Raw genomic sequence first — 22,765 nt, 5'->3', positions numbered from 1 at the left:
CTCAAGCAGTTTGGGGTTAGATCCATACATAGTTCAAATTCTAATGAACAAAACAATAGATTGCAAAGTAGATCTGTAGCAAACAGAATCAATGCCAAACTAGACAAGTTCATCATTTGGATGCCAGATCCAGAAGCAATGGCACACAATGCACTGTTGCATCCCTGGGTGGGAATAAAGGGGTATGCATTTCCCCCGTTTTGTCTCATTTCTCAATGTCTGAGCAGGTATGCATTTCCCCCGTTTTGTCTCATTTCTCAATGTCTGAGCAAGATTCAGAGGGAAAAAGCAACGATTCTCCTAGTAACCCCAGCATGGTCAGCCCAACCATGGTATGCAACAATTCTGAAGATGTGCATTCAGGATCCCATTCTCCTCCCAATAATTCCTAATCTCCTAATGTCAGACAAGGGAGAACCTCACCCACTAATGAGAAACAACTCACTCCAGTTAGTCAGATGGGTTGTCTCAGGAGATCCATGCAAACAATGCACTTATCGCAAGAGACTGAAGATCTCATCTGTAACTCATGGGGAAAGGGCACATCTTCTTACAATTCAGCCTGGAAAAAGTGGGTAAGCTGGTGTGTCAGAAGGAAGGTCGATCCATTTTCAGCCCTTATAAACTTTGTGTTAGATTTTTTAAGCTATCTGTGTTATGAGGGGTTTCAATATAGAACAATAAATGTTCACAGATCTGCTCTTTCCTCTGTGATGCCTCATGTCAATAATTTGCCCATTGGTCAGCATTCCATGGTAAAACTTCTAATGAGAGGTATTTTAAGAGGAAATCCCCCCTTACCAAGATATAAAGAGACATGGGGTGTAGATAAGGCCACCCTTAAAAAAATATTTGTTTGGAATTGCCGCCTGGGGGTTTTCAGACCCAGGAGGGAGGGAGGGATATTTTTTTTTTCAAATTGAACTATTAAATTATAATTATAAAAACAGTCATGTTTAATTTCTTTTATTTTTTTTCTGTCTCTTTTTCCTCTAAATTTTGAAATAAAAGTACAAAGAGAATACTCAATATATCAAACCAAGAAAGCAAATGTTTAATAAATCTAAAGTCAAATTTTAAACTTGGTTTTTTTTTTTGGATTTAAATTTAATTTCATGTGCCAGTCTATTTCAAAGGATTTCTCCTTGGAATCTGCAGGCCTTTGCCACAACACTGCACACAGACTGGAAGAACCACACGGAATTTCTTTTGTAGATCTTGGTCCCTCTGAACATCAGCACAGGCACAGTAGCAGCAAAGATCTTTTCTTGTGCCTTTGGCTGCTTCAGCATAGTAGGAAAACTCCATATGCATAGTGCAGTTTAGCTGCATACGAATGAATACTTTTCCATGAAGAACATCACCTACAAAGAAATAAAAAATGCTTAAAAATTTTAAGACATCTTAAGTTTTCAAAACCATTACAAATTACTTCTGCAACTGAAGCTGCTGTAGAATTCTTTGCCGAGGGCCGGTCACTGTCTGTTGTTTGTTGACCCAACACTTCAGTCAATGGCTTGTAGTGCAACTTGTCAGCAGTCTGGATAGGATCAGGTAGCCATGGCAGGTCTGGCAACTGCATTGGAGAACAGCAATCAGGGTCTTTACATTTACGAATTTGGAAAGTATACTGTCGCTGTTGACAATGGTTCTGTAGGAATTTTTGATATTCTGAAATAAATACATCAGATTAAAATAAAAAAAGTCAAAACATTGAACTTGAAATTTTATTAAATGAAAAAAGCTATTTACCCTGCTTGTTGGTCAAGTGTTTTTGCTGGTACTGCCCAGACTCAATGGTATTGTCAATAAGCTGCTGTATCTGTTCTTCCATTGACTTTACAGCCTCATCTGTAGCAGCATTTGGGCACTTAAAAGGCACTCCTTTTAGTGTAAGTCGACGCGTGCGATTTTGGAGCATGCTCATGATTTCATCAAGAGAATCCAACCACTGCTCTCTTAAACCAGGCACTTTTTCAGATTTTTTTCTAATTTCAGCCATAGTGTTAGCACTTTTTAGGACTTGCTCTGTATTGCCATCACATTCTTTCCTAGCAAGTGACATATTCTGAATAGATAAATTCAGTACTGACATTATCCTTTCTACTGGGTTTGCCCATGAATGTCCCGGTGCTGTTCTTCCAGCAATCAGCATGTCTAGATTCAAATTCCTGAACAACACAATCAGTGAGTGTTTTACAGAATGGTACGTGAGTCGATGGTCAGGTCCCCCATCAGAGTAAATCATCAGGACAGGCTTAACTGGCAATTCATCCAGTAACATCTTTTGCATCTCGGCTGCATGTCTGAATGGGCTGCTAGCCTGGAAAATTGAATCTTTGAATATTACTGACACTTATCCTCTGGTAATGCCACATTCATGATTACGGATGGAGTAATGGAGACTGGAGACATCATGATCCATTGCAGACAGCTGGGAAGTAGATGGAACCAAACTTTTCTTCCCCCTTACACCTGATGAAATGTACTGCCCAGGCTCTCCAATATCAATTTTTGATTTATCATCTATGCTTAGAAAAGTCACATTTTCTTTAAACATATTTGCAAAATGTCTCATGTATTTGTACTGTGATGCACAGTAGTGTTCATCCTGGTGAGAAAGTCTCAACTGCCGTGTCTGAACTTTAAATTGCAGAGGAATTACAGATTTGTACAGCAGTGCTGTTCTAATGTAAGCATTTTTGGGTGCAAAAGAAAATAAGACCGTCGATTCACTTGGAATTGGGGTTCCTGTCGGTAAATCAGCACTAACATCCCTTATGAGATCACTAATAGAATGTACCTCGCAACATGCTTTATATTGTGTCTTCTCTCATCGGCAGCACACTGTTCTTCTACCTTTGCTCTAAGGAGATCAAAGAAAACCTGAAAAGTATCTCCTGGCCTCCCAGTATTTAAGTGACGTAAATCTATCACCAGGTCTGGGTCTTCAGATGATATAGCTTCTTGGATTCTGTATTCAATGGAAGGATTTTGATCGACAGAGGCATCATGGGTCAGTTCTTTGTAAATAGATCTTAGTATATGTTTCGGTGTTTGACAAGCATGTAATCCACCGTATTTACGAGTGAAATCTGACTTCATACGTCTGGTATGGTACTCAAGAAGACGTGGTTTTAGATTCTCAATAGTTCTTGATCCCTCATTAATAATTTCCTGTACACTTCTGTCAGTTGGAACTCGCCATATAAAAACAGAGGCCCCAACAGATCCACCAGGATTATACTTGAGCACACTAATCGGCACTGACAGAGCAATCTTCTGAAGAAAGTCAAATCTATCAAAATTTGTTCTGAATGGTTCCTCCACATGAATTACTTCATCAAAGAATACATATTCATAATGGTTCATTTTTGCCAAACAAGTGTCAAGGATTGTATACTTGGGCCCTACTCTTTGTGTCTGTGGAACATAGTAGAGAAAGGCATCCTTGGATATTTCTCGTACAGGATATTCAAGGTTTCGTCGACATTGCTGTTCTTCATTTGCCTTATCTAACTGGTCTGCATAAATGTTAAAACACTTTGCCAATTCAAGAATATCATCTTTCATTTCATTCCACTTACTCATAAATGGCAGAGATATCAACTGGAATAGAGCAGTGCTATGTGACTTTAATTCAGTTGCCGACAGTCTTGGTGCTTTTTTCTTTACTTTCTTGAAGTCATGATAACCACAAAAACTCAAGAGCCTGCATTAAAAAATATGTTATACAGTAAGTCAAAATATAGTACAAATAAATTCATTTGATATTGAGGTTGAAGGTGTAACTATTTTTTCAGCTTGAAAAATACCTTATTTCAGTTTCCTGATTGTTGTTACTACGTGCAGCAAGTTTCTTTTGAAGTTTTTTCAAATTGTCATTGTCGATGAGCCACAGCGCATTCACCAAAGTGTTCACATTCTTCATAACATCCAAGTCACTCATGGAGTTTGGGAAAAAACAATCTTTCTGCTTAAAAAGATCCACCAGGTCATTGTATAACTGATCTTTGGCTGTTAAAAAAGTAATAAATACTACACTGAGGTTCGATTAATCATTCAGGAATATACTAGTATACATGATATTTATCTAACACATTGGGCCTTCAATTTTTCTCCAGTGTAAATGTCAAGATATTTCTTTAAAGAATTTTTTAAAATATTATTTCATCTTTAAACATAGATTCTGAATTCTGCATCAAAAACATTTGAAAAATACACACCTGTAAACTTCGTCTCATCTGTGGCTTTTTTCTTTGCTGACTTTTGACAGAGTGTCTGACTCCTCATGATGTGATCTAATGCATTGTTCACACACGATCGCGACACCGAATCAACGTTCCTACTTTGAATATTAAATGTAACATACTTCAGAGATTTGTCAAACTGTCTGACAATGTTTCTTCATATAATCAATATTTCATTTCGGGCAATATGCCCTCATAAAATCTTCAATTTCTCAACGCCATCATTTAATGAGGTAATTTATTGTAATATTTTTTAATTTGAATTAAGGTGCACGTGCTTTAATACAAATAAATAAAAATAGGTAAATGTTAAAATGAACTTTAGGCTTTGACTGGTGTGCTTCAACAGAGCAGTCTGAATGTGCATTCCAATTCTGAATCTTCACTTTCTCCTTCAACCATCTCATCAACTCCTATCTGCCCAGTGCTATCTTTGTCTTCTAACACAGCTCCACCCTCGTCATCTATCACCCACTCTCCAATTTCATCTGCACAAACCCCTCTGTGTCCTCTCCGACGGCTTCTTTTCCATCCCCCAACCTCGTAAATCCTCTGTTACTAATTCCGTCCGCACTATCAGGCTGAAATTCACCCACCTCCACAAGAAAACTCCGTCCTAGGTCTACCCACACTGATCAGCCGGAAGAGAAAAAGACAGGGGGCATCACATCCGGTTTAGAGAGAAGGATTTTTTCCGGGATTTTAGTACAATACTTATGATTAACAGCTTCAAAACCTTGAAAATCCAAAATATTGTTATAAATTCTATTAAAAATGCAAAATTTTGATTTCTGTTAAGAGGGCTAAAAAGCAACTTCCGGTAATGGAAAGAAATTCAACCGTTAAATAACTGATTTGGCAAAGTAAAAGATGTCCTGACTTTTTTTGTACATAGTTAAGCCGTATATAATTTTCACCCTAAAATTAGGGTGTTGCGTTTCTGTTGACTGTGAGTATATATAATTTGAGCCGTTCCAAGCAAAAACCCCCCTTATGTAATCTGCTAGAATTTTACGTCACAATAGAAAAAGCGACGTCATTGTTTTGCAACAAAAACTGCAATCAAAATATATCGCGCACTGACTGCGTTCCAACTACATGCTTTGTTTTTCATCACAGAATTTTCTCCGTTGTGCTTTCTGTATATTTTCTTTCATGGCTATTGTCTATTTCCTAACATATCTGTCTCTGATTGTTGTTAAACTACATGTGCATTACACATTAAAACGACTTAAAAGTACATAAAATTTGTCAACACTTCGACAATTATATATTCTGTTCCATATAAAATATAGGTTTTCATTTTTACTAAATAAAAGTCATTCAACTGTTGTTTAAAATTCAGATTTACGACTCTTTCTTATTCAACAACGACAAAAATAATTACATGCAATGATTAAACTGTAAAAATATTTTTAAAAAGGAAGGAAGAGTAGTTTGATTTTTTTTTAATCCGAAGTCTTGGCGAAAATTGATTGGACTTAATCACATGTCAAGAAAACTGCACAGGAATTAACACCTTGATCAAAACTGAATGACAGAATTGTTAAACCACACCAATACCAGATCTAAATCCGGGGTATTTTTTTCATTTATTGTAGACCCAAAACCTCTTGGAAGAAAAAAAGATACTAGTTCAGCTAACAAAGCTACATTATTTGAAAAGACATATATCCGACATTCTCTTTTTTGTTATGTGTTGAAAAGATCGATAACTTGTTAATACTGTTGTAACCACCACCACCCCTCCCACCACCAAAAAAGTTACAAGAATACATGTAATAAAGCATAAAAATAAATACATACATGTATATCTTTTTACAAAATTTTGTAAGTTCTGAAAAGTACTTCTTGACATGCACACCTACATTATATATCTAATTGCTTGTCAAGTTATTCTAACCCCCCACCCCGGGCATCATTGCATGCTAATGTTAACAGTGAAAATTTACATTCAGAAAAAAATGCGGAGAGGGGCACCGATGCAACCCCCCGGATTTGTTTTTATGTGCATGATTGTAATCACAATACATGTATATGTTCACCTGAATGTAAATCGAGTGCAAAAAATACATTTCCAAAATATTTTAATCAGGAAGTTAATGTTCGTATTTTCACCAGGAAAATCACATGCAGGTGAACATAACCTGTTTTTTCCTCACAATGCTAGATTGTGGAAAATCAGAGGGCTATAGGGGCCTAAGTATTTATAATATTATAAACACTTCTGTCGAAAGATTTGAAAACGTTCTGACATGTATTTTTTAAACGTATGTGAATGGGAAAATATTGAAGCATTATTATTTTTAGTGGACCTGTACCAAGACAACTCATGAGAAATAATATTAATAGTGTTATATTATCAATTAGCTGCAGATCTGTAACTCTCTGGTTGAAAAAAATCGGATAGACAAACCAGAGATTGTCTATCCGATTTTTTTCAACCAGAGAGCTACAGATCTGCAGCTAATTATCAATGAAATGACGGAAATCGTTGTGTAAAAATGCAATTATTAACTTGCTGTTCAAATTATTATCCTTAAAGAACGTTTGCAAAGATACAGAATTTCACTTTAACTTTAAGGTGTTTAATGAAAGATACAAACAAATCATTAAATGAATGATGTTGACACCACAAAGTATACATAATTACGTTTGTCTGAAAAGCTCCTAATTTTGCATGTCATGTAGCATTGCGATGATATAGGCCTATATGATATATCTCCTTACTTTCCATGCATGCTTTTGAACGGTCACCCATCCAAAGGTTAAACAGGCTAGCCGTTGCTTAACTTGCCTGAAATGGAGAGAGACTCTACCGCATCACTAGAAAAGCTAGGTCACTAGCGTGGTAGCATAAGTTCCTTGTTTACTGTCAGCTATATACGTCGGATATATCTTGTATAAAATCAAAGTACTGAAAGTACTGTTAGACGGAGGCTTCATGTGTGAGAGAACACAAAAGAAATATATTTGTCATACATAGCTGTATATATATAGAATATTATGAGGAATAATGTGTAGTTTTTTTTCAATTCAACATTTTTAAAAATGATACTCCAATATTCATGAGGTTGTTGGATATTATAATTTCATCTTTGTAATGTAAACTTCACCTTGATTAAAGCTCACTGTTATTTAGATCAAATACTTTCAATATTAAACACTTCAACGTAAGAAACAGTAATTGACTAGGCCTGGTTGACATAAAACTTTGACGGGCTCACTTTTTATCTCAGTCTCACTTAAGGAATATATAGTGGAAAAGTGAGACTGAGATCAAAAGTGAGCTTGTCTAAGTTTTATGCCCCCAGGCCCGGTTTGATGAATGTAGGTCTAGTATGTTCTAGTCATGAGCCCACTGGCGGATTTGGAAGGGGCCCCAGGCCCCCTCCCTTTTGAGTCCAAAAAATACACAATATTTGATAAATGAATGTTTTAATTGTGGCTGTGGGCCCCTCCTCTGACCTCAAACTGGTTCCCCTTTTTCAGAATTTCTGGATTCAGCACTAGGCCTCAGCCAGTCAGGAGTTTCCATATTTCAAGATATCTTATTTATAGGTCACAGAGACCTAATGTTAACATAATAACGTGACATGTAACAGATACCAAAATCAAAATTTCTCGGCCTTATTGTAATTATGTTATGATATGAGCCAACATGGAAAAAGAATAAGCCAGATAATTGGACATGAACAACATAATATAGTACAGTTTGTCTTAAACCTTTGTGATACAAAATGGGGTGACCTAGCTTGAAAGCAACACAGAATTTTTTTTAAGTAATACAACTTCATTAACATGCAATAAATGTTCGTGCCAGAACACAATTTTTTGAGTGGAATAAAATATTATGCTTTCTTACTTTATGTAAACGGAACAGTAAAATTCATAAGACTTGCTATTTCACAAGTTTTTGTTTTTGGAGAACTAGAGTATTGCTTACAATAACAAAGATATATCTTGACAAATTTGACAACTAATATTTCTGGAAGTATTAAATGTAGTATTTTATCATATGACAGATTTAACCCAAAAAATGTCTTTCTTTACTCGTATACCAGTGGAAATGGTTGTCCTTTTCAATTTATCTGTTTAAAACAATCATTAACAATGAGACATGATTACAAATTATGTAGAGAAAAAGTTATAAATATATAACTATGATTTCTGCTTTTCAGTAACTCTGTTAAAACAATCACTTTACCAATGATGTAGGGTAAAAAAATTGACATGAATACCAATGATAAGAAATACATAATCTTGTATATAAAAAAATTATTAAAGTTTGAGATGTGAAAGAGGTAAAACACAAGTATCAAATGCAAATAAGGATAAACGAAATGACAATAAGACAACTTATTTCAGAAGATATAATTTTTAATTATTAATCAGGATAAATGTGATAAATCATGTAAATCCTATGAACCAAAATTTGGGTTGTAACCAAGGGTCAAACGTAACAGATGCATATTGATCTCAATATCAGAGTTGCCGTTTGTTTCTCTCTTATCTTATGTGAGGGTACGCCAAACACTCAAACCGCTTGTAGAAAGTGTAAATTCATTTTTTATTTGTATTATTGTATAATTTCCTAAAATTATACATATCAAATAAACAATTCAAAACTAGTCTGAAAATATTCCTAAAGATAAAAATACTATGCATTTGTTTATTCATCGATCCTTGTCAGATTACAAACCTCACAAGAAACCTATTGACGCAAGCGTCAAAAATCGGCCGCAAACCAATTTATCGGTCCTTTCAAAAAGAAATTAGAAAAGGAATGAAAAATAAGATTACAAACAGCAATCAAGCACAAAAAATTCCATTAAAACTGAAATGCTTGATCTATTATTAAAATATCTTATATTTATCCCTGTGACATAAAACATTTGCATGCAACATTGCAGGATTTTCTTCAATACATAATACAGGTACATTGCATAGTCATCTGCGTCTCCACACTTAGTTTGATACAGGCAAATTCTGGTGGAAGTTTTTACAATTAAATATAAAACTAAAGTTTAAACTTATCTGTAACTAGAGATAGTTTTTACTTTAATAAAAGAAGCAATTGATAAGTGGGGCTCCTCGATCACTCTCCGCGGATGTTAAAACCCCCCAAACTCCCTCTAGATCCGCCACTACATTTCTTCTCGTTCTTGTTTTGGTGTGAGAATCGGTGGGAAAAGGCTCGGCATATTGTAAAACGCGCTTTATCATCGTCTGTTAGAACAAAATCTCCCAATATTCTGTCTGATAAAAAATTAACATTAAATCACATTTTTTTTTTTACATATTCCGTAGGAAATGTATTTATATACACGTCATTTTAAATATATTCGACAAATGCTGTTTATTTAGAAAAAGTAGAACTGTTTGTTTATACTTGTATGTGACGCGATCTTTGCTTTAGACTATGCCTATCCTGGCGGCCTGTGTACCAGTGAAACTCAGAGTCGCTCTAAAAATAGAATTCCTAAGGTAATGAAAACAATTCCACCGATAGATGGTGCTTGGTGAATCCTCATTATTTACGTCATGGGCAAGACAATCCCAATACCCGGAGGCTGTCATACAGCCTCCGTCTAAAAAGGTTTCTAGATATCTTCGGAAATATCTTGTATATGACCCTTTCTCATTAATTGTTAAGATTTATATAGATTGATTGTTTGAATGTTGTTAAATGTCCATCTCGAGAATTTTTAACTCATATGGAGACGACGACAAATGCTGGTGGAGAACTGCATATTTTGTCCTATACTCGGTACTCAGGGCATTGAGCAGTGAGAGATCTTTTTCGTGCCAGCACTTACTGCGACACGGGACCGCGTTTTATACAGACTCATATCTGAAGGACCGGTCTCCATGTAAATTTAACTAGAAGACTAACACAAAAGTAACCTACTCAACTCCCCCCATCCCCCCCCACTTTCAGAACATGTTGATTCCTTGCAAGTTGGTAAGGATGGTCAGATTCGAATATTTGATGTTAATGAAGTGAGAGAATGGCCAGCATTCCTCCCCCTTCTGTATATGAGACACATTTTATTCGAAAGATAGTCCATTGTGCAGATTTTGCACGTAAAGCACGTTCTCTTTTCTATGAAATTTCTTTATGTGTTTTTTTCTATGAAGACGGTAATCAAATGTACATTGCAGGATTTGTGTCTATATGGTTTGATGATATATAATAAGTGTTGACCTGTGAAACGTGCCTCACTACAGCCTGTTTTTTTTTTTTAAACTATGACATGTATGTTCTTTTAAAATTCAGTTCGGATCGCATAACCGACTTAAATATTGAGAAAATATATAAGTCTAACTTTCACCTTCATAGATCAATGTGTAAAGCACAAGAGGATCGACTCTCATAATTTTGTTTTAGATATAGATGGGGCTGTATGTTTGGCAATCTTCTATATATTAATTACATGTACGTGATTGTACTGTAGAAAATATATGCATACAATTTTTTAAAAAGCTGGATCATATGCCTTACCCATTTTCTCAGTTTTTCAGGTCATGTTTTTATTAGTTATTTCATTATTTGAAATCTGAAAAGTACACTTTAACTATTCATAAATTAGAGATTTAACGTGTATATATCTAGTCTAAATTGCCCAGAACTTATATATTTATTCTTTCAATGCCCCCCTCCCCCTTTCCTATTAATATTTTTTAACAAATGAGGACATAATTAAGCAACGAAAATGCATATGTAGTTGAGCATTTAGAAAAAAAGGATAAATGGTACTCATCATTTACATTGATATACATGTATCATACTTTATAAACTCCTCATGTCGTGTTCATTAATAAAAGCACGAGCCCCTGTCCCAGTCTCTTGGTCAGTGTTTTGAAGGCAAAGGTTGGACAAGTAAAATCAATTATCAAAAATAAATTAATGGGAACTAATATATTTTTGTTGTTGCTGGTTTTGAAAGTTTGGGCTGAACTTAAGCGGTAAAATTGAAAGTCAATTTTACTTTATAAAAGACCTATCAATTATTTGTGATGTTTCCTCTAAGTCAGCGAATCATAGGATTATTGGAACTCCATTGACATATTTTTAATTAATATTAGAAAAGAATGAACTGAACATAAAAAGAAGAAAACATGTTTACGACAAATTAAGCATATATATATTAGTCATAACGTCAATACATTACCAAGTTATTGCGTATAAGTAGTTCATGTTTTTATTACGTCGCTATATAACGTCGACGTTGCTACAAGAGAAAAATTAATAAAATATGACGTCAGCCATATAAATGATGCATACTTTGAATACCTGTAAATCCGTAACGAAGCAAGATACACCTGTAATATTTACAGGTTATATTTACCTAAGATTCTACGTCATTTTTCAAGAAAAAAGTCATTTTCGAAAATTTTTGACATAAGGGGGGTTTTTGCTTGGAACGGCTCATTTATTCTAAATACATACAGTGAACCTTGTGAATTCCGAACACCAACTGCTTCCAACGCAATTGGCCGGACTAGAAACTTTCCTATTTACACTCAACTATCGTTTAAATTGGTGTTTCATCTAGAATATTGTCTAATGCGACCAATATCTTTGGACTCATTGTTGCCCGTGATATACAAGTTTCACTAAAATTGACTTAAAATTTCCGATAGAAAGTTTCTTTTTAAAATATACAGTATTCGGAATACATAATATTCACTTTATATATAGTAATTGAAGAATTGTATGTTCTGTATAATAATATATAAGTACAGTGATTTTTCTCATCAAAAGTGCTCTTGGAATAATATCTTAAGAGAAAAAGATTCGTGCTGCTGAATGTATTCTTTTATTTCTGGGGGAGCACACAGTCTACTAATGATGTCCACAACTTCAATTTTCTGGTAGTTGGGTTTCGCAATACCAAAGTAAATTGGTGAAAACTTTACCCGTGATGCCCGTATGACATCTGTGGTATTGCGTCTGATGCCAGCACGGAAGAAGTACACCGCTAGTGTGCAAGTAAAAATGGCTTCCAGTAGAAACCTATATAACTGTAAGAGATATAATGATATATATTTCTTGTATAAACTGACACACATAGATAAACTATATACTTGTAATTTGGATCCTGTATACCCTTGCACCATTTAAAATAATCGGTGGCTGAAGGTTTGACATGTCTTTCATAGCATTCCTTCACGTATGGATGCAGTAATTCATCCCCTATATTTACAAAATTAAAAAATCACTTTAATTAAAGGGAAATTAAATGAATTAATTTTACTGATAAGAAAGATTAAATTCGCACTGTGCATGAGCTCCCCTGTGCATAATTTATAAAGTTCATTTTATGAACTGACCTGTACCAAAAAGCAGAATCTCTATTAACTGCATAGCCTTATGATGGTCATAGGCGTCGAGGCATGATTGCAATGCTTTTGGGGATCGATAGCCTAGGAGTTTGGCAAGATCCATGCCAATAACTTCCCATATGATCCTTATCACAGCTGTATTACTCCTGTAAATGATCATTAAGTTTGAAAATGTCATTATAATATATCATTAGTAGAAAATGATTAAATAAAAACAATTTTGTTTGAGAGATAAAAGAAGATAGATAAATTCTTTGGGTCACCTTTTGGCATGTTTATTTAAAAATGACTAAGTCCGGGCTGGATGAGGAGGTCCTCTAAGTCTGGATTAGCAAGAATGGTCTTAAAAGAAAGAAGATACTGCAATCCATCACTGCCAACAATTGACCACTTTCTGCTGTTTGGAATGTCTACTTTATGTTTTATTTTCTCTAAAACAGACTTGACAGCACTTAAAGAACATTGGATAACAGATATTACCCATTGTTATTCCTGGTGCATTATCGTTATATGGTGTTCTATGAAAGCATACATATCGATTTTATTTCTACCTTTTTCTGAGAAATTGCTTTTTTCTGATTTTTTTTACAGGGTTGATATCACATCCTCTGCTTCTGTAAGTCTAGGGCGCTGTTGGTCCAAAAGTACCTGTAATCGTTTTTTAATGAATTGTTCTCGCAAATATCTAAATAAAACGTCTGACTCGTCAATATATTCAGAAATAGATGGATAGAAATCACTAATATTGATGTTGAATAACCAATTTCTGGGGAGAAAGAGCAGGATTACTCTGTAACTGGGTGAATGGATGTGGAAAAAAATGGACCACTGTAGTAATATAACTTACCATTGCCTTTGCATCGTACTTCACCCTCCAATTTCTAGCCAATACTTGATTGTTATCAAAGTTTGTAATGATGTCGTCAGTTTTTCGAATAACAATTAATGGGATTGGTACCTTGCTGTGAAATCCAGTTTTGCAACGTCGTACATGTATAACCAGATGGATTGTCACTGGAGTATAGGTCACACACAACTCTACTTGTGCAAACATAGTAAGTGAGTAGATTTATGCTGAATGAAAATGGCATAATTATGTTGTTACCTATAATTTTAAACAAATGTTCAATTGCAAAAATGACCTTTGTTTTTTTCTGCAGCTGACATGTTGGTGTAACTTTTGTTGCACAATGAGCAAACAAATGATAATATTAAAACATTGTCCCTGTCTACCACCCATTTGTCAACATCACAGTTTCTTAAAAAAGTTCACATCTTTGTAATGATTACAAATATTGACTGAATAGTCATTTTTTACCTTCAAACTCTGCCTGCTGCCGATTCCTTCCACGATTTTTTAAAAACATTTTCATCTGAAATATTATTTGTCTTTATAATGTTCACAGTCTGGTTTACCAGTTCATCCTCAGACAATTTGAACACTCTGATCTAGTATACTGGATACATAGTCAGCACACGCAGTGCAAAAAAAAAAAAACACAAAACGTTTGGTAAGATGACCCTGTTCTATCAAATAGTTAATTATGGATGCTTTAATTTTTATGCGCCCAGATCGATAGATCCAGGGCGTATATTGTTTTTGTCCTGTCTGTGTCAACTTTAACCTTCGCCATAACTTTTGAACCATAAAAGATAGAGACCTTATATTTAGTATGCATACTCCACTAATAAAGTTCTTTCAAATGACATCAAGGTCAATGACCTTGTGACCTTGACTGTGACCTATATGCTAAAAATAGCTTTTTTGACTTTTTGCCATTACTTTTGAACCATAGGAAATATGGACTTCATATTTGGTATGCATACTCCACAAATTAAGTTCATTCAAATGACACCAACGTCAGTGACCCTGTGACTTTAACTGTGGCCAATATGCTAAAAATATTTTTTTCGAACTTTGTTGCTGCAGGGCGCATAGTGTTTCATAAACACATCTTGTTTTACTCGAAATTCGGTGCACTTTAAAGCTCCTGCCATTGCTGAATTGCAGATGGTCTTTGAAGCTGCAAGTTGGTATGGTTTACCTAACAAAAAATTATTAAAATCTTACATACTCGGAACCAATTATAGCCAACCCCCTTAATATATATATTTTTATTAGGGCCCCGCTTGGCGGGCGCCCTATAGTGATCAGTCTGTCCGTCCGTCCGTCCGAGATCTATTGTCCGGAGCATATCTTCTCTCTCCTTGGCCCAATCTGACTCATACTTCACCAACAGAGTGCCTTTGGGTAGCCGGTGTGCAGTGACCTTGAACCATGTTTCTAGGTCAAAGGTCAAGGTCATAGCAGAATTATATGAAAAAAATCCTTGTCGGGAGCATATCTTCTCTCTTTTTGGCCCAATCTGGCTTATACTTCACCCACAGAGTGCCTTTGGTTAGCCGGTGTGTAGTGACCTTGAACCATGTTTTTAGGTCAAAGGTCAAGGTCATGGCAGAATTTTATGACAAATTCTTGTCCGGAGCATATCTTCTCTCTCCTTGGCCCAATCTGACTCATACTTCACCCACAGAGTGCCTTCGGGTAGCCAATGTGCAGTGACCTTAAATCATGTTTCTTGGTCAAAGGTCAAGGTCATATCAATATTTTATGAAAAATCCTTGTTCGGAGCATTTCTTTTCTCTCCTTGGCTTAATCTGGCTCACACTTCACCCACAGGGTGCCTTTATGTAACTGATGTGTAGTGACCTTGAACCATATTTCTAGGTCAAAGGTCAATGTCATAGAAATTTATGTAAGATCCTTGTTCGGAGCATATCTTCTCTCTCCTTGGCCCAATCTGACTCATACTTCACCCACAGAGTGCCTTTGGGTAACCGGTGTGCAGTGACCTTGAACCATGTTTCTAGGTCAAAGGTCAAGGTCATAGCAGAATTATATGAAAATTCCTTGTCCGAAGCATTATATCTTCTCTCTCCTTGGCCCAATCTGGCTATTACTTCACTCACAGACTTCCACTGGTCAATGGATGTGCAGTGACCTTGGTCGAAGTTTCTAGGTCATGGTCAGAATTAGCCTCTCTGTTTAAAATCTTTGTTTGGTGCATAAATTTTTAGCTCTACTGGTCAGAGACCAGAAGAGCTTATGCGATAGTAATGCGTCCGTCGTCCGTCCGTCTGTCCGTCTGTAAACAATTTTTCAAAATGCTACTCCTCCTACAGTTTTGGTCCGATTTCAATATAACTTGGCACAAAAGTAGACTACACTAAGATACATGATTCTGTGCATTGGTTTTTGATTTCGATAAACGGTGTTGCCATGGTTACTAAAAATAGAAATTTCTGTGAAATTCTTTCAAAATGCTACTCCTGCTACAGTTTTGGTTTGATTTCAATATAACTTGGCACACAAGTAGACTACACTAAGATACGTAGTTCTGTGCATTGGTTTTTGATTTCGATGAATGGTGTTGCCATGGATACTAAAAATAGAAATTTCTGTGAAAGACTTTTAAAATATGCTACTCCTCCTACAGTTTTGGTCTGATTTCATTATAACTTGGCACACGAGTAGACTACACTAAGATACATAATGCTGTGCATCGGTTGTTTGATTTCGATGAAAGGTGTTGCCATGGTTACTAAAAATAGAAATTTCTGTGAAATTCTTTCAAAATGCTACTTCTCCTACAGTTTTGGTCTGATTTCAATATAACTTGGCACACAAGCAGACTATACTAAGATACATAATTCTGTGCATTGGTTTTTATTTTGATAAGTGGACCATTTTCTATTAATTGCTGTTTTAAAGTTTCAAGTGGCTACTGCTACTTTTCTCTTCCTTTGTTTTAAGTATAAACCAGAAGAGCTACAGTCTCGACAGAGACTTCTGGTTTCCTTTATTTCCAGTAAATTTATATAAATACAAGATAACTTTGATATATATCTGTAAATTCGCAATATCCATGAAGTCGTACTAAATGACTTTTACTGTATTACACAAATGTTCCTCTTCAAAATAAACCCTTTTAAACTACCTTACATTTTCATGTTCATTGCTGAAAGCGGGGTCCTTTGAGATGGCCACCATCTCAATGATATCTAGTTAATGCATCCTTCAAGAGAAAGAAAACCCTTATTATTTTCAAAATTATTTATATGTGTAAAAATTTATCTTATACTTTCTTTTAGTTAATGTTAGCATTACAATACAAGTATATACGATTTTTTGCTTTCATATTATTATGTATTAAACATAAAAGTTGGCCGCCACACTTTCAACTAAGAAAACGAATAATTTATCGTTAACTGGTTTTCCTCTGCAACTAGCTGTATAACAGAACATCCGGTGTTGGTTCTTTAGATGCAGCCATTGAAAATCGTGCAAGTACAGGTAATTCCTCGTTCTTAAGAGCTTATTACACCTTTTACTGGCGATTTTAAGACCTACTTCACCAACTTCCAGAATTTCTCTCCATTATTCTCCTCGGGAGACGCGCTTTTATACTTTGGTTTTTGTGAGTATTTCTCACATGCCCATGTTTAACATGACAACAACTCAGGATGCACTTTTGAGTTTTCTATTTTCATAATTTTTTTTAAAATTTATACTCAGAAAATAGCTAAATAAAGCTATTTGTAATAGATAAAGAGATTGCACTTGACCTGTTATATACGGGTTGTAGGGTGAACGGGAAATATGGCGGACTATGCCTATTTACTAATGTTGTTGAGCTTTAAACATTTATTAGCTGAAAGAAAAAAAACTTAAATAGATGTTGATCAATAATAGAATTAAATTAAATCGAATATCATTGCTGATGTTTATGCGATTCTTGGTTTGCGTTTTTGATATTCTTGAGTGGCGTTGATACTAAAATGCTGCTTGATTTTCTCCTTTTACTTTTGCTTCAATATATTCCAGTTCATTTTCATTTCGATTTCTAGATAATGAAAAGATTCAATTGTAGCGTTTGCATTGGCGTCGGAAGCAAATTGAAAAGGGGGAGCTAAGTGTTAGATTATTTTTTTCAGACCTCCTATGAAGCCAAAAAAAGAGAAGATATGTCTGTTGTCCAATCACGAAAATCTTATTTTTACGCTCAAACTTATTTCAGTAAATTTTTTTTTTACAAACACTACCACTTTCCACGTCTTTTTAACTATACTGCAACTTGTCTGTGAAAAGTGGCTAAACTTATGCCGCAATGTTCAATGCCTATACGACTGTAAGTGTAATCTGGGAAAAAATTACGGGGAGGGGGCTAAGCCCCCTCTAGCCCCCCCCCCCCCCCCCGATCAGACGCCTATGGTTTGTCATATACAACATCACAGTCCTTCAGCGTCATAATTTATCATTCTTCATACTATCATCAAACATCAGAACTTACCATTTTGATAAGGAAATCGGAGTCAGAATTAAATACGAGGGGTGATCAAAAAATTCGCGAATTATCTCTACATCTACAAAACCACAATTCTGTTAAGGAAAAAAAACTGGTACACACATAGCCGTACACAAATTCATTAAATAGCTTATGCTGAATAAAGTTTTTCTCCTTGTTTGTGACGTCACAATATGAAATTGACGTCAGTATGTCAATCAATTGTGACAAATAATGATTGTCTCAGTCGTACTGGTTCAACGATCGACTGTAGATTTTATGGTATATCTTAAAAATACCTTAGCAGAAGCGTATAATAATTTGTACACAGTTCATTGAGACAAAATACGTCCTATAAATTCAATCAATGATTGGATTGATCAATTAAGTGAAGGAAGGCAGGTGATTAAAAATGATGTTTGTTATTTTGCCCCATGAAAGCAAGTTTGAATAGAGATGTCTTATTCAAGACCTCTAATTTACACTTTGAAAAAAATAGTTGAATATCTTAACAATAACATAATTATTAAATGCCTAAGATATCGTTTACTTTAGATTTTAAACATATTACATATGATAAAAAGGAGGAACCCATTCTCTATCCACGTTGAATAAACGTTTCTCCCGAGACAGAAAATTTGGGTTTTGATGGTCGCCATGCTTACTTTTGGAAAGGATATTCTTATCCACCCATTCTGTTGCCGAGATTTGACCATTTCTTGCAAATGAGCTGTTCTTGTAATAAAAATTATCTTACACTGTACATGGAAAGAAATATAAAACGCGGAAAAATCTTTCAGCTTTTGTGACAGAACGCTACGAATGGGGTCACGTGACCGGCACTGACCGCCGATATCACGTGATTCGCACATGAGCAGAACTATGGCAGATGTGCATTAAAATCGGAGAGGACTAATTTAAAATATTTTAAACACTGAAACCAAACGTTTCTATTATGGAAGTTATTCAGTTAGTTCGCAAACTTTTTGATCATACCTCGTATGTTTAAAAAGCTGAAATTTGGCATTATTCCCAAGGAAATGTTTGATTCAATCCAATAGAAATTAGTTGTGTTTGTGAAACATTATGCGCCCGGCGACAACAAAATTCGAAAAGGCTAGTTTTAGCATGTAGGTCACAGTCAAGGTCACAAGGTCATTGACCTTGGTGTCAGTTGAAAGAGCTCAAATAGTGGAATCTGCATACCAAATTTGAAGTCTCTGTCTCTCACGGTTCAAAAGTTATGGCGAAGGTGAAAATTGACAACAGACAAACAGACACACAGGACAAAACAATATACGCACCAGATCTATCGATCCGGGCGCATAAAAACTGAAACTTTTCGTTTTTTTATTACTGACATTACAGAGCTCATGCCTTTGATACTCCTGATCGAAAAACCAACCGTCGAAAGAGGAAAACTGGACATATAAAGTGATATATTTCACCCTTCTGGAGGAAATAAAGGAGTTCGTGCTAAACGATATACACTGAATGAGGCTAAAATATTACCTCGTATAACAGCTTGCACTGATTTGCTAAATATAATAAAATGAAAATGAGGAACATTTTTATTGAAATTTTAATTCATTTAACTGATTTGTACGTCGAAGCATTGCAGAACATGTTTGCTTGTTATGTTTCTTCATATGCCTGTAGTAATTTACAGCCTAGCTGTATGACTTACAGTATTCATCGCATCTATAAATTAGATTTCCGTGTTTACCTTCTATAGCTTTACTGGAAACTTCTATTCCACATTGGTTACACGCGATAGGTGTTCTCTTGCCACAGTTTTGAACTCTTGCCTCTGTTTTGTAACAGACATCACATTTGTATTTAAAATCACGTGAAAGTGTGCTGGCGGAGCCCATTCCTACAATAGAATGTTTTTTAGATATGAGAGCACACGATGCCATTACCATGCATTGCACCAATATGTTCTTGGAGTTTTAACTGGATTTGAAACTTGCTAGTGCATTGATAGCAATATAACAAAGAATTGTGAATTTTTCTATGCCAATTTAAGCAAGACCTCCAAGTTGTATAAAAGTTGCATTCAGTGCACTACTTTCCTCAGTCGAAAACAATATAACTTGGATCTCCATTCCTGCAAATAATCAACAATGTTTCATATTTTGGGTCAAGTACAAAATAAGACGAAAATAGTCCCATCCACATAATGAGCAGTAAATCGGTTTTGTTATTATAATTTTTTTGTAAGATCATGAATATTCATGTATAATTATATCAATTATATTCTAATATAAATATAATACAATAAAGTACTAAACATTAAATGCAAATTACTTTTTAATGAATATTAACAAACTCTTTTATTAAAATAATTTAGTGTAATAGAACGACAGATAGATAGTTTTAATTAAAAACAACAATTTGACAGGTCGACAGTTTTAATGAAAAACAACAATTAAACATGTTTGACAGGTCAACAGGTTGACAGGTCGACAGTTTAAATGAAAAACAACAATTTAACAGGTTTGACAGGTCAACGGGTTGACAGATCAACAGGTCGACAGTTTAAATGAAAAACAACAATTTAACAGGTTTGACAGGTCAACGGGTTGACAGATCAACAGGTCGACAGGTCGACAGTTTTAATGAAAAACAACAATTTAACAGGTTTGACAGGTCGACAGTTTTAATGAAAAACAACAATTTAACAGGATTTACAGGTCGACAGGTCATATCAAAGGAACATGTACATTAAATGCCTGTAAATGTATATTTAATTTTCATTTCATATGCGCAATGTCTGATAAAAGTTATATGTATACATCTCCATTTGAAAATCCAAACCCATAGCAGCATGTTTACAGGTCTACAGAATAACATATTTACTATAATTTAAAGAATATTTATTTATCTATTTCATCAACAATTATCAATTTTTTAATAATGAAGGTCACTCATATCATATGATATATATACATTGAAAGCCTTTTAAGTTAAATTTTTATTCTCATTTCACACTCGCAATGTCTGACAATAGTTTGATGTAAACATCTCCATTTGACAATCCAAACCTATGACGATAAGTAAATTCATCTAAAATAGCCTCAATTTTGTCATGCAAAATTCCCTTCATAGATTTTATTCTCAGCTTCACCAAACTCCACACTCCCTCTATTTCATTTGTGCATGTTCCATCTGGATCTTTGAAATTCTTACTGTGATTCACGGTGCAGTGATTAAACCCCTCATCTTTCAAACTATTGTATGCTTTCCAACAATCTGAATAGATTGTGCATCCACTCTCAACAGATGCCTTAATGGCTGGGATTGATGTTTCCTTATTCCTTTTTTCCACTACTTGAAATGCAACTCTTCTACTTCCCTTTTCTTTCATTCCAAATACCCATGTGTCCTATTATTTAAAAAAATAATTTCTATCATTATACAGCTTTAAAAATTTTCCCTTCAAATATTCTATACATATATTTTTACTAATAATTACATTCATGTAATTGTACTGTCCACTTTAGGAAGTCCATTTAAAAAAAATCGTATATACTTTAAGAAGAATTTCATTATTTTTAGGGAAAAAAATAATCTATAAATAAAGTGTGCGTTGAGAATTACCTGTTTTCCTTTTCCATGATTATACTTCCTTTTCTTCCCGAACAAACTCTCATCTATTTCAACAATACTTCCTTCCGCATTTCCAAGTATAACAGGATCCCTTCTAAGAAATTCTCTCAATAATCCCCTCAGATATTTATACCATTCAATTACAGTTCCGTGGCTGATATCCGTGAATTTTTCAACTTCATATATTTGCATATCAATTCCAAAAAAGTACAAAATTTCCAACTGCTTCCCTAAAGGCATTTTCGACCTCTGAAATATACAAATTATTTATAAAAAATAAAATATTCAAAGGAATAAAATATACAACATGATAATTTTAAAATCAATGCATACTCATTATAATGAATATTTCTGATTGGAAAATCAAATATAGAATTCAGTCTAATAGATTCCACCCTCAAACATGAATCGCATCTCCATTCTTCTTTATCATTTCTGTTTGCGCGTTTTGATAGTTTCATTTCCTTCAAACACTCTCTACATTTTCTACTATTTTCTATTAGTTTCATATTTCGCAAATAAGTCAACAGTTTTTCATGATCAGATACAATCGAATAGAATTCAAACAATTTCGGTGCCGCATTAGTCACAGACATTTTTGAATGATAGCATTGAATGTCGTTCCGTTAAAAATTACGCCAAATTACCTAAATTGCGCCAACTTATTACATTAGTTACTAACCAACGAAAACAACATGAAAATAACGTTGCAACGTTAAACTGTTATAGACCATTCGCCATTCATCATGGCCATGCAAGCAACGTTTGATGAAAATGATGTTTTGAATTTATACAAGAAGTCTTTTAATATCAAGATACCTTTCCATTCTGTTCTGGACAACGGATTTTGTGAGTGGCTTGAACTTTTTGAGAAATCTACAAATTGTTTCAAATCCCTTGTTTTATCAAGCCTTATTTCACTTACTGCTGTGTTATGCGGACCTAAAACAGAAGTTTCGACAGGAGCCGGAGAATTTCACAACTCCCTTAATGAGTACTTGATAGCAATATGTGACCCTGGAGGTATGTTTATTTACTGAATTTTAATAATATTTAGGAAATTTAAATTAAAATGTAGCCCCCCCCCTTTCAAAAAAAAATAATTTTGACAGTTTATATAATTTTTAAATTTCTTACTTTAATATTATTATTCATAATAATATAATTGACATATAACCTTTTAACAGATAGAAAGAAAATACAATAAAT

General features: G+C 34.6%; 1 protein-coding gene across 1 annotated transcript; it reads right to left on the bottom strand.

Annotated features, from left to right (window-relative positions):
* Positions 1-1,437: 1,437 nt before the first annotated feature.
* LOC134237312 (uncharacterized) lies at positions 1,438-4,398 on the bottom strand. Its single transcript, XM_062719415.1, has 4 exons — positions 4,227-4,398; positions 3,816-4,017; positions 1,753-3,712; positions 1,438-1,671 (listed from the first exon to the last, which is right to left on the bottom strand). Exons 1-3 carry the CDS (start codon positions 4,291-4,293, stop codon positions 2,779-2,781), a joined length of 1,203 nt encoding a protein of 400 aa, XP_062575399.1. The 5' UTR covers positions 4,294-4,398; the 3' UTR covers positions 1,438-1,671; positions 1,753-2,778.
* Between the last annotated feature and the right edge of the window lie 18,367 nt (positions 4,399-22,765).

The sequence above is a fragment of the Saccostrea cucullata genome, unplaced genomic scaffold (genome assembly GCF_032062105.1).
Source record: "Saccostrea cucullata isolate Sc308-1 unplaced genomic scaffold, CSIRO_AGI_Scuc_v1 ctg1351, whole genome shotgun sequence".
NCBI classification, from domain to species: Eukaryota; Metazoa; Mollusca; class Bivalvia; order Ostreida; family Ostreidae; genus Saccostrea; species Saccostrea cuccullata.
The sequence above is the reverse complement of the archived record's forward strand: the minus strand, read 5'-3'. Positions and strand labels throughout refer to the sequence as shown.